Source organism: Pelecanus crispus, chromosome 1 (assembly GCF_030463565.1).
Source record: "Pelecanus crispus isolate bPelCri1 chromosome 1, bPelCri1.pri, whole genome shotgun sequence".
NCBI classification, from domain to species: Eukaryota; Metazoa; Chordata; class Aves; order Pelecaniformes; family Pelecanidae; genus Pelecanus; species Pelecanus crispus.
In genome coordinates, this window is record NC_134643.1 from 86,533,586 (window position 1) to 86,547,210 (window position 13,625).

The 13,625-nt window shown below is 44.1% G+C and overlaps 1 protein-coding gene and 1 long non-coding RNA gene across 2 annotated transcripts; both read right to left on the minus strand.

The window, feature by feature from the left end:
* Positions 1-2,451: 2,451 nt before the first annotated feature.
* Positions 2,452-5,760, minus strand: C3AR1 (complement C3a receptor 1). Its single transcript, XM_009490104.2, has 2 exons — positions 5,738-5,760; positions 2,452-3,906 (listed from the first exon to the last, which is right to left on the minus strand). The coding sequence occupies exon 2, from the start codon at positions 3,897-3,899 to the stop codon at positions 2,781-2,783; it is 1,119 nt and encodes a 372-aa protein (XP_009488379.1). The 5' UTR covers positions 3,900-3,906; positions 5,738-5,760; the 3' UTR covers positions 2,452-2,780.
* Positions 5,761-11,354: 5,594 nt separating this feature from the next.
* On the minus strand, positions 11,355-13,078 carry LOC142597171 (uncharacterized). Its single transcript, XR_012831993.1, has 3 exons — positions 12,822-13,078; positions 12,311-12,402; positions 11,355-11,526 (listed from the first exon to the last, which is right to left on the minus strand). It is a non-coding gene; the product is annotated as an uncharacterized LOC142597171 (long non-coding RNA).
* Between the last annotated feature and the right edge of the window lie 547 nt (positions 13,079-13,625).

The window sequence follows — 13,625 nt, forward strand, 5'->3', positions numbered from 1 at the left end:
CGGTGTGGCCCCCCCGTGCTTTGTGTCAGTGGTCAGGGAGAGAGGCGCGTGGTCTCACAAGTTTATTTTTGTGCATGCTTTCTTAATAAAAAGAAAAAGTGAATGTTTATGGTTTAACTCTCGGTGCCAGTATTGAATTTTTTCTCAGCGGCGCCCGTCAGGTGGACTTGGTTCCCACCTACTTACCTTAGAAGCAGAATTTGGGTGTGGACATGGCTAAATTAACAGCCCACACATATATGTACTTTACGACTGAGAATTTTTAGGATGTCAAGAGAAAGAGTTTAAAGTTCTCACAGCTGGCTGTTCTCAGGGCACTGAGATCAGCGAATCTTTCCATTCCTGCTTGCCAGAAAGGCAAAGTGAAAACTATACCAATGCCTAGTGGCTGTTTGCCACAGAATCACAGAATGGTTGAAGTTGGAAGGGACCTCTGGAGGTCATCTGGTCCAACCCCTCTGCTCAAACAGGGCCACCTCAGGCCAGTTGCCCAGGGCTATGTCCAGATGGCTTTTGAGTATCTCCAAGGAGGGAGACTCCACAACCTCCCTTGGCAATCCGTGCCAGTGCTTGGTTACCCTCACAGTAGGAAAGTGTTTCCTCATACTCACATGGAACATCCTGTGTTTCATTTTGTGCCCATTGCCTCTTGTCCTGTCACTAGGCACCACTGAAAAAAGCCTGGCTCGGTCCTCTTTGCATCCTCCCTCCATGTATTTATATGCATTGATTATATCCTGGAGCCTTCTCTTCTCTAGGCTAAACAGTCCCAGCCTTTCCTCACATGAGGGGTGCTCCAGTCCCTTAATCATCTTTGTGGCCCTTTGTTGGACTCTCTCCAGTATGTCCATGTCTGTCCTGTACTGAGGAGCCCACAGTTGGACACAGTACTCCAGGTGTGGTCTCCCCAGTGCTCAATGAAGGGGAAGGATGACTTTCCTCAACCTGCTGGCAATACTCTGTCTAATGCAGCCGAGGATACCATTAGCCTTCTTTGCAGCAAGGGCACATTGCTGAGTCCTGTTCAACCTGGTGTCTGCCAGGATTCACAGGTCGTTTTCTGCCAAAGTGCTTTCCAGCTGGGTGGCCCCCAGCATATATTGGTGCATGGGGTTGTTGTTCCCCAGGTGCAGGACTTTGTGCTTACCCTTGTTGAACTTCATGAGGTTCCTGTCAGCCCATTTCTCCACTCTTGATTTGCTTATTCAAATTTATTTGGATGTGAAATCAGTGTTTGAGCTATTTTCTGGTTTTATTTTTCCTCATGATTTGAGGTGACCAAACAAGGAAATGGGTAGAAACAGGAATCACATACCATATTTCCTTTTTCTGGCAAAAAAATATTCTCTGTTATTTTACTCTTCTTATACACTTGTAACTCACAATCCCCTTAGTGGAGCTGTAAGTGGTAGTGGCTTTTAAGAGAAACTTTGACCCCCAGTGGCCTCTGTTTCTAATAAGGATTAGACTTTCACACCTGTGAAAAGTCTGCAAGTAATGAAAAATGTCAGATGCAGTCAAGAGGCCCTAAATATAACATATGGCATGGAAAATATAAATGGTGCTTTATAGAATATGATTAATATTGATGTGAATTATCATGACATACAGGAAAATGTATTGTTAATGACTGTCATACCACTTGTTGACCTTACTCCTTTATGGAAGGACTAACACAAAAAGCAGATTTCAAACCACTTCCTTAGAGTACCTAGTAAACTTACTCCAGCTTTTCAGGAACAGGGAACATTCAAGCTTGGGAAACACCCCCAAATAGCCTGACTGGGTGAAATTTTTATCTTTCTCCACCGGAAAGACATGAGAAGCACATCTGTCTTGTAGAGAGCAGGACATCACTGTGCTGTAATAGGCTCATTCCCCGCTTTCTTGGGGTCAGACTAGAGGTTATCACTTCTCAGTTCCAAGGTTTTACCAAATGGCTGGCAGTCCAGCAGCCATCTAATTGGTTCATCAATGACTGCAGTTGTTCCAATTCTGCTTGTGGGCCATCTTAAAATGCAGTAGGTACATTTGGATAATCTTGGACTACTTCCTAAAAGGAAGATTGGGGACTCTGGTGGTGGAGGGAGTGTTGGGGAGACAGTGAGTGAGTGCATGCTAATGAACATAGCTACAGCACATGCATTAGACCAGTTAATACTGCACAGTGATGTATTTGCTGGGACAAAGAAATATCTATGAGGGCATGAAAGTCAGTTCAGTGCAGCTGACTGGGGCAAGTGCTGTTCTAATGTACTGCTGTAAGAAAATATAGCACTACCCTCTACGGAAATCTTCAGAACTGCCCCCCTCCTCAGACCCCAAGTATAGTCAAAGGAGAGGAAAGATGGGGTGGCAGATGCCAAGGAGAGACATCAAAATTATTTTCATCTGCAGTTTATCAGAGACAGGAGATGTAGAACGTAAGACATATGCAAATAACTCTAATGACATTCTCATCTAGCACTTCAGAGGTTGGACTACATGATCTCACAACAAATCATTCTGCAAGCCTGCTTTCTTCTTTAAAGGTTAAAGTACTCTGTCTCCTGCTTCACCAGTCTTCCCTCAGATTATTACTCTTGGTACTTCCAACCTCCCATCTCTCTAGAGTAGGATATAAAGGAGGTTAGTTGTTCTGATCTGAATCACCTCAGTGCCCTGTGTCTGGATCTGCAGATTAGTCAAATGTGTTGGAGCAAGAAAAGCTGTTGAGTGGAGAGTGAGTGATGTGCAGGGCCATAGCTCACTCTTTCTACAGTGGTGGTGGAAGTCCTGCATCACACTGTGCTGCTAATGTCCTTCTCTGTTGAAGTCTTGCTTCTGTCAAGGGAGTAAGGGATCGACCGTGTTGGTTCCTCAGTAAAGGCACCCTCCAAGATTCCTTGCACTGATTGCCGTGCCTTTGCCCTGAAGTCGCGTCCCACGAAAACATAGACCAGGGGGTTGATGCAGCTGTTGGCATATGCAAGTGCTATAGAGAGGTGATCCCAGAGGATCAATGACTCCCTCAGTCCTGTTCCAAGAGTAGGTACAAGGCACAGAATCCCAACTGTGTGGTATGGAGACCAGCAGATGAAGAATGCAGCTACCACGAGCACAATTGTTCGCAGCATCCTGTTGCGTGGCTTGTGAAACTGATTTGCATGCATTCTGAAAGCAATACAGGCATAGCAAACTGCCATTATACCAAAGGGGAGTACAAAGCCAAAGACAGCCCTAGTGACGTTTATTACCACTAAGGCAAGGGATATAGAATAATCAGTTTCATAGAAATTTTCCCATGAGTCATTACCACTGTAGGCTAAAGGTGAGTACATTTCCAAGAGCTCGTTTACAGAATTGTACCTATAATCTGGAACTTCGTCATCTCCAAAATTGTACCCACACTCAGTTTTGCCATCGTGAATGCTAGTCTCACGGTAGTGAAAGACAGGACAAGAGAAAATGAAGGCCAGGATCCAAATGCCACTGCATATTAATGATACAAATTTCACTGTTCGATGATTTTGACACCAGACAGGTTTCATCACAAGGAGACACCGGTCAATGCTGATGGCCACGAGTAGGAAGACGCTAGCAAACATGGTGAAGATTATGACTGATGGAATTACTTTGCAGAGGAACCAACCATACGGCCAGTGTTCATGGAGGGCCAGGTGAACAATGGAAAACGGCAAGGACAAGCAGCACATCAAATCAGCCACAGCAAGGTTTAGGAACCAGACAATGTTCACAGACCTTTTCATTTTCAGACCAGCTACCCAGATCACCAATCCATTGCCTGGGATACCTATGATGAAAACGATGGCGAAGATAGCAATGGAGACAATGGATTCTGATGTGTAATATACACCAGCCTGTTCATGTGAACTGCTGTTACCCAGGAGTCGAGACATTCTGTAGCTATAAAACAGAAAGCAAATTAGTAGGCAATGCACACCCTCCTCCCCAAATTCTTCTCTTTACCTGTACTGAAGCACCTTTGAGTCAGGTGAAAATACAGAGCTGTTGGGGTGCAAAGGCATCAGTCTATACAAGTTTGTGCTAAAGGCTTACTAATCTGACCATTATACACCTTTTTCATTCTCATGGTGGCTAAGCTAAAGAAGCCACACTATTCAAACAGGGGGGTTGCATATACTTAAGTTCTCCTATCTGTCATGCCCTTCGATTTCAGTCTGGTTCTTTTTAGTCTCCACACTAAAGTGGATCTCTCTATTCACATGCCCACACTATCACCAGGTGTCTTTCCTGATCGACTTCCAGCTTTGTACACACTTTTCTTCAGAAAGGTAAGTCAGCATTTTACTTACTTTTTCCTTTAAAACGAGTGACTTCTGGCATAACCTGTGCAATAGGTTTAGGTTGAGAAAGCAATGCTTGTCTTAATGAAATAGCCCCACTCCACTTTCTGGACATTATAAATAGGACAGGACAGCAACTCTTTGCTAAGGCATATTTTTAGGGAAGTCTCAGTAAGGACTTCCTTTCCCCTGCTTTTGCTCTAAGCTCTCTGCTGGTTCCTTAGAAAGCTAGTCTTGAGGAGGAGAAAGGCAAGAAATGAATGGTTTAAGAAGAACAGACAGAGGTTTAGTTGTAGAAAGAAAAATTAAAATACAGAGTAACAGCAGTAATGTCCTTGAGCCGTTTTAGATACTAGAAAAGCTGTCTTATCACAAGACAATGAAGCTGAGCTACAGAATACTTAAGTGATGTTTTAAAACTATGAGAATAGGAGTGGAAAAACTTTAATTGCTCAATTATTCTTGGACTTAGATATTAGTAAATTCAGAAAAGAGAGGAAAGGAAAGGAAATCTAGCAAAGTCAAGATAGAACTCAGAAAAAGAGCCTGATCTTCATCCTCTAGGCATTAATAGAATTGTTTATAAAATCATTGTTAACTAAACCCTTGTTGAATCAATGAAGACAGTTGTGTTGCTGAAAGGTCCCTAAAAGCATTACCAGCACACAAGGAAAGTGCATAGATAAGAGATGAATACAGCCTGCAGAAGCAACTGGGGAGACGTGAATAAGACAACCCAGCCTGGTTCTATTTTAGCCTCTATTATGCCAGTACTTAAATGCCAGTTGGGGACTGTTGTGTGCATGACTAAATACCAATATTATTAAAAAAAAAATTCCAAACCATCAATCTCTTTCTTGCATAACATATAGTCTAAACGTGGAGCAATGCGTGTTAGAAACGCTTCACCACAAAGAAACTGAGATAAACAGTTGTAAGAAACATTGTTTTTCACCACTTTTTGGTAACAATTACTAAGAGGCTTTTAGGTGAGGATGATCTGCAAGGAAAGCTAGGAAAGAAGTCACTGGAAGGCAGCTGGGGACTTAAAATTCTAACACGTTTGTTTCATTTCTTGTGGTCTTGCTGATATATGCAGACACAACTTTTTCAGGGACAACTAGAGAACAGGGCTGCAAGAGCTGAATCTTGCTGCCTCCCCATATAGCTACAGAAGATGGTATGAAGAGGACAGAGAATCAAGGAATGCTGTAAAGACAGTAATACAAATCCTACTCCAAAGCAAACTGAGGGAAGAATTAATAAGAAGATACTGCCCACACTATTGTTTTCAAGAGTGCTTTAAGGGCTGCCATGTGGTTATGAAGATGGAAGGCGGAACTGGAGGGGAGAGAGACGTTTTCAGGAGTGAAGAATAAGAAATTGCAAGTTGAAGAGGAAAGCAGAATTCTGCAGCTTATTATACCTACCTGAGTGAAGCAGATGTTTTGGTGTGTCAGGGAGCATGTACCATCAGCCCTGTCTCTGGAGTGACTGAAAAAAGAAAACTCACATGACATTTTAGGAACTACTTTTTTCCTGTATGTGCATGGGTGTGCTAAGTGTATTCTTTCACCCTGATGGAAAGGCTTAGAATGAGTCATATTTGAAATCTTATATATGATCTGCTAATAAAATAAACAAACATTCAAACCAAAAGAAGCTGTATCAACACCAAATAAATAAAAAAAAAAAATAGTGCCCTGAGTCAAAGAATAATAGAAAGTAAGGGAATGATAGGCACAGACATATACTTTACTGTAGCTTCTGTAAGACAACTGAATCAGATGTCTTGCCTGTTGACATAACACTGAGCTTTGCTTGATGTAATTCAGAATTCCAAACCATGCCATGTCACCATCAGGTGTCTGATCTGTTATCTTGTAGCCACTTCCACAGTTTATCAGAACAGCACATTCACCTAGCTAATCCCATTTCTGGGACTCTTATCAATCCAGATCAGCTTCTATCCCAGCTTGAGAGAGCTTAGTTCACCAAATATGGAACATTATACTCAGCAAACCATAATTGGTCATGTCAAAGAGATTTTAATCTGATTTTTGACCTTTCAGGGTATTCGAAGTCATGTTGTTGTTTTTTTTTTCTTAAAAGAAGGAACTTGGTGAAAAGTTAGAAGTGGTTAACTGAAATGCTGATAGCACAAAATGTGGCAAGACTACAAAAAGACAAGACATCTAGGGCAAGGCATTTAAAATGTGCAACAATAGGGTGCCCACTCACCCCTCCCAATTTGGGAAATGAAGACTGCTAGCAGAAATGACAAAGCCCAGACATACAAGAATCAGCCTCGGTATTTTGCTTTTGGTCTGGAAAATGAACCAGGATGGGGCAGAGTTCTGCTCCTAAGCATGTCTCCGTGAAACACACGAATGCTGCCTCCAACACAAAAAAAACCACGAAACCAGGAACAGGAAGGGCTGGGCTGCACCCCCAAAGATGGACGGACTGTCAGCAGCCTGCCAGGAAAATTCCTGTAGCTGCATCTTATTCTCAGCTGCCATCTTTCCTGGGGGACTCCTCAGACCCAGAGAGAAAGTGTTGATAGGAGGGTATTCCTATTGGCTCCTCTTGGCCAAGGGACATGCAGCCTTTTCACCACCATATGACTCACTAGCTCTAGTCAAACTCTCCTTTGCAAGAAGGTCCCTCTTCACCAGCTCTAATCCTGCCAGTTAAAACCTCTCCCCTGCAGCCAACCTTGACACAGCAAGCACTGTAGTCTTTAGTCCAGCCAGCTCACCCTGGACAGTGATGAGATGATGTGGTACTTCTCTGTACAGGCTTCCAGATCAATGAACCTTTTAAGCAGTTTGACTAGTGAAGCATTTTGCACCTCAGCATAAAGGGCCTAATGATACAGACACTCAAGGAGATGGCACAAGGAGGAAAAAAGACATTTTGTTACTTTCATAAAACGGTTGCTTAGATCAGACCAGACCTTTAACTTGCAGCTTGGATGGTAATCCCAAATCACCACACTGCATTTTTTTCTTCTCTTCTGGATCTATCCCTTCCCTTCATGATAAACAGACTGAGTTAGCTTAGAAAAGTTGTAATTCACAGAATGACTGAATAGAATAACTGAATTATAAAATCACATTATATCAGTCACAGAATGACTGAATAGTTGAAGTTGGAAGACTGTCTGGAGACTGTCTAGCCCAACACCACTGCTCAAAGCAGGGTTAGCTAGAGAAGATTGCCCAGGACTGTGTCCAGTTGGGTTTGAGTATCTCCACAGAAAGAGACTCCACAAACTCTCTGGGCAACCTGTTCCTGTGCTCAGTCACCCCTGCAGTAAAAAACTGTTTTATTGTGTTCAGATGGAACTTCCTGTGTTTCAGTGTGTGCCCATTGCCTCTGGTCCTGTCACCAGGCACCACTGAGAAAAGTCTGGCTCCATTGCCATTAAACCCTCCCGTCAGACAGATGATAAGATCCCCCTGAGCCTTCTCTTCTCCATGCTGAACAGTCCCAGCTCTCTCAGCCTATCCTTGCATGACAGGTGTACCAGTCCCTTAATTACCTTAGTGGCTCCTCCACAAGTTTCACTCCACTATGTCCATGTCTCTCTAGTACTGGAGAGCCCAGAGCTGGACCGAGCACTCTAGATGTGGCCTCACCAGTGCTGAGTAGAGGGGAAAGATCCCCTCCCTTGACCTGCTGCCAACACTCCTCCTAATCTAGCCCTAGCAGCTGTTGGCATTCATTGCTGCAAGGGCACATTGCTGGCTTATGTTCAGCTTTTTCTCTACCAGGACCACAACATCATCATTCTCTGCAAAGCTGCTTCCCAGGTGATCAGCCCCCAGCATGCATTAGTGCACAGGGTTGTTCCTCCCCAGGTGCAGGACTTTGCACTTCTTGCTGACCTTCATGAGGTTCCAGTCTGCCAAATTCCCCAGCATGTCCAGATTCCCCTGAATGGTAGCGCAGACACGTGGTGCATCAGCCACTCCTACCAGTTTTGTATCATCTGCAAACTTGTTGAGGGTGCATGTTGCTTCATCATCCAGGTCACTGATGAAGAGTTAAACAGTACTGGAACCCATGTCAACCGCAGCCGGGCACCACTAGTGACTGGTCTCCAGCTGGACTTAGTTCTTCTGATCACCACCCTCTGGGCCCAGCAGTTCAGCCACTATTCAATCCACCTCACTGTCCACTTATCTAGCCCATACTCCATCACCTTGTCTATGAGGATGTTCATATTGAAGTTTATCTTGATGTATAGACTCAACTGGCCACAATAAGAAGTTGGCTGAAACCTGAATGCAAGTTACCATTTATATTGCTGTTTCAGGTTTGTTATTACAAAACTGCACCAGTCTATCAGTTACTAAATAGTTACACACATATATAATTCTAAAAATGAGATCAGCGTATTTACAAAAGCCTCCCTCCTGCAAGAATTGTGCAGGTTGTCTCCAAAACACTTCGGCAAGAACTGAGAATTCCACTTGTATTTCATATTTCTCCTACTTCTTCTGCAGTTCTACAAAGCTTTGCAGCTCCTCTCAGATCTCCCATTCCTTTCTCTGTAGGTGCAGTGACTAGAAAGCTATGATCTTTCACAGACCCTGAATGTTTCTTGTGTATATGGCAAACCCATCTTCCTAAAAAACCTGTCCAAAACTCTCCCTATAAAGCTGAGCCATAACTAGCACAACTGTTTGTCTAGAAAGCATACAGCAGTGGTCTGGTGGCCAGTCTTTGCTATGCACTTGTTTTCATTGTCACAACTGTGCACTTAGTTTTATAGGGACTCGCCAATGACATTATGTATCTGCAGGGTTGCCCTGCAGCAGTATTCCTCAGACTCTCCTCTTCAGAAAATCCACTGAATGACCCCCAAGGCATTTTTCTACATTGCTGAGTAAGCTCAGGTAAGCACTAGCTTTGGACACCAAGCAGGGAACAAAGCTTGGCAAAACTGCTACATGCATAGATCATGCATAATTAAAAAGTAGCTCTTCACACTAACAGGTTCTCAGTACTGGGTGAGTGTTCAGGTCGGATGTTTTGCCAGGGCATTTTCAGTGAAGGAAGCACCATTTGAGTAGTATTCGGACTATTTTGTAAAAATGCTTATCTTGGGATTAACCTTTAAGTTATCTAATGAGTCGTTTTGTGAGACTGGTTTCCCCTGTACCTTCTGCACAAAGAAGGGAAATTCCAAATGTTGGGTCCATCCATTAAGTACATTCCTGAACAATGCCCTATTTTTTTCTTAAAAAAGCAAAGCAAAAAGCAAAGCAAAAGCCCAAATGATTCTTCTGCATGGTTTATTATCAGGCTACCTATGAATTGGCATGAACTGTGCATTTTACCCTACTTGTATAGGCCTTTTTATTTGTACACCTCATATGATTGAACATTGTGGTGTTCCACCCAAGATTTCTGCTATTCCTCGGTTTTCATTCATTGAAGATTTCTGTGTGGGAAGAATATGGATTCTCCATTGCTTTCATAGTCCGATTTTAAATACATCCTCCTTCATATTTCAACCTCACTGCTTAATCCCTAAAAAAAAAAAAAAAAAAAAAAAAAAAAAAAAAAAAGTTAGCTATTATTGGCAATGCTTTGTATTTTCTTCATCCAGAGACACTCATTTGAAAGAGACAGAAGAATGTTATGTTCTCTGCTGTTTAAGTCTCAATGGAATTGAATGGGCAATGTATTCCTGATGTCCTGGTGCTGCTTGTGCATCTTTCCTCACATACCTTATAAAAGTTGGCCGTTTGCCACTCTCTCATCATAGATGCTCTCCGTTTAGAAGAATTGTAGGAGGATTGTGGCACACTGAATGACAGCACAATAAAGAGGCAGGTGAAATTTAATATTGCTAGTTGTGAGCTATTGAATTTGGAAAAGAAACCATAACTATACACACACAGTGATGTACTCTAGATAAGTTATTACCATTCAAAGAAAAAGCAGTCAGCGCAGGAAGTTCTATGAAAAATCATGTCAACACGTAATGCTATTCAAAAGGTAAATATAACGGGAAGTATTCAGTTGCTTCTTGAATACTGAATGCTGTGGTGGTCCTTGATCTTAAAAACAATTATAGAACCAGAAATGATACAGAAAGTGATGACTAGACAGCCATGGCTCAGAATGGCTTGTTTTGGTGGACAAGCTAAACAGATGAGAATGCTTCACTTTGGGAAAGAGACATCTAAGTGGCAGTATGAGAGACACATGGAGAAGGTGACACATGAATTCTTATAGCACAAGAACTAGGAGGTATGAAATGAAATGATCGCGTAGAAGTTTGAAAACAAAAAATTACACTCTTCCATATTGCACAATTAGATTTGTGGCTTCAGGGATGATATGGGTAACCAAAAGTATAAATAAGATTAAAAAAAAGCAATTAGATGAATCCATAGAAGGAAAATCGATAAAATATTGCTAACAAATGCACACCAAACCCCTGGCCCACAAAGCCCTTACACTAGAGACTGCTAGGCTAGTATACTAGGAAAAGTGTAATTCTGTACTGTTCTATAGATTTTCTTTAAGCAGCTCTGTTATTCTCCAAGGTTTGCCTCTCGTTAACCTCTTTGCCTTAACTCTGGCAGTCTGGCCAGCAATGTAACACTGACGTTCTGCAAGCCAGAAGGCAGAGCCATCTTTTACACTGTGGCACGTATCTGCATTAAATATTGGCGCTGTGTATTCCGACTCCTTCTTGCGCAGGCTGCATGAAAGTGTTCAAATCTCTCTTCCCGGGCAGGTATCTGCCCACTCCAGTGTGCAGCCTGGCAGGGCACCCACACCGCAGAGCATGGGCCTCTGCTCCCTGGGGCATCAAGACCTGCCACCAAGCAGAGCATGTCAGCCCCTCCTGCTGCAGGGAGGCTGAGGCAAGGTGGCAGAGGGGAAGGGAAAACGGAACCTGCACATTTGTGTCATTCCATATCTGTTCAGGTACTTAGCTCGCACAGGTCATGCATCTTTCCTGTGTATCTACTCATACAGCTGTCAACATCATTTCTGGGGAAAACTAGGCCAGTAACATTTAGATATGCTAGTTAAATTACAAGTATCCTACTTTGTTAGTCTTCTTAACCCAGGACTATTCCTGTCCTTGGCTTCAAAATAGCTTTACTTACCAGATCTATGCAATCAGCAGCACATACCCCCTTTCTTTGTTTCAAAGTTTTTCTGCACTGGGCACTGTCAGAGTGTCCTGGTTTCGGCTGGGATAGAGTTAATTTTCTTCCTAGCTAAATGAACTCAATGGACATTTTAGAGGGATGGGCCATAGACGAAGGGAATGATATCTGTGTGTATATCAAGATAGGGAAAGCGGTGGTGATTAATTGGAACACATTGGAAAGGGGAGGGCCTGTGCATGACATAGATGGTATAGAATAAGGGGTGGATACTGTCCTGGTTTCGGCTGGGATAGAGTTAATTTTCTTCCTAGCAGCAGGCATAGTGCTGTGTTTTGGATTTAGTAGGAGAAGAATGTTGATAACATGCTGATGTTTTTAGTTGTTGCTGAGTACTGCTTATGCTAGTCAAGGACTTTTTCAGCTTCCCATGCTCTGCCAGGCGCACAAGAAACTGGGAGGGGGCACAGTCAGAATAGTTGATCCAAACTGACCAAAGGGCTATTCCATACCATATGACGTCATGCTCAGTATATAAACTGGGGGGGGGGGGTGGGGTGGCCAGGGAGCAGGGATCGCTGCTCGGGAACTGTCTGGGTATCAGTCGGCGCGTGGTGAGCAATTGCATTGTGCATCACTTGCTTCGCGTATCATTATTATAATTATTATACTGTTACTATTAGCATTACTATTTTACTTTATTTCAATTATTAAACTGTTCTTATCTCAACCCAGGAGTGTTTCTCACTCTTACTCCTCCGATTCTCTCCCCATCCCATCGGGGTAGGGGGAGTGAGCGAGCGAGCGGCTGCGTGGTGCTTAGTTGCTGGCTGGGGCTAAACCACAACACAGAGATACAATGCTGGGCTAGTTGGACGTTTGACCTGACAGAAGGCCAGCTTGTTTGACTGCTATGATTGAGGTTCATTACCATCCTGTTCCACGTATTTCTGGAAACAGCAAGAAACAAATCTCTAGAAACCATTTCATCCCTCACTGCATTAACTAACACTATTCCATACCAGAAAAATAATAATTCCTCAAACTTACACTCACTTTTTGCTTTACCCTCAGCAATAAACTGTGCTCACTCTGTCTTCCACAGATAGCTTAAATTACTTCCTAGCACAATTTGCTCATGCTACGCCCACCCCTGGATCTGTGGATGTATAACTTTGCAACTTTTCTTATGCCTTTTCTTCCAGTTTTCAGACTATAAACATTTAGTACTTTTAGAGACTCAGGCACAGGCTACTGCATAGCAGTACACTTCAACACCAGTCTTCACTGGGAAGTCACTGACTATTAAAAAACCAGCAGTTTAAATGCTACTAGTCTTTTGTCATATTTGATAAACTAGTATCCATACACTTATTTTGGCCACATTTCTGGGAAGTCGCACTCCTGAAATCAACCTTTACGTAGCAGGCGCCTATTTTCACCACTTCCAGCTGCAAAACTTGAAATGGTTTGTGCCGTGTTTTCTCTTTGGTTTGCTGTTTTACCAAAGGCGTCCAGATCCCAGCACCACAAGCCACAACGAAAATCCATTTTCGCTTAAAACCCAAGCTTTGACCCAAGGCTGCAGGAAAGAAAAACACGCAGGTAAGAAGCCAAGCGCCCCTGTCCGCTGGCGAGGGCACGAAGGGATCCACCCCAGCCCACCCCGATATTTTCGTGTGGCGGCATAAAACCCAGCCCCACGTTTTGGCACAGCCCAGCCCTGGCTTCCCAGCTCTCGGCGTGACACCGGCGCCTTTTGCTCGGTTGCCACCGCGGTCTGGAGCCCGGGCTGGAGGCAGACCGGCAGCTCAGGGCCTCCCCAGCACCCAGATCGGGGACTCGGCCTCCCCAGCGCCACCTTGGCCCGCCCTGCTCAGCCCGCTCCCGGCACGGCTGCGCCCGGGTCCAGGATGGCGCCCGGCACCGCTTCATCAGCCCGAACCAAACATGGCCGCGCCAGGTGCTTCCCCCCGCCGTGGGGGAACTGCCAGGGTTCAAGATGGCGCCGGCTCCCGCTGCCGTGTCACAAGCGGCTCCAAGACGGCCGCTTCCCCGCCCCCGCGCTTCGCTGCCAGGATCCAAGATGCCTTCCTCCACGCCTTCAACGTAGCTTTGCTTCCCGCCTGGCGGCTCCCAGCGCCCCTAGGCGGTGTCTGCCCTCATCAAAGAT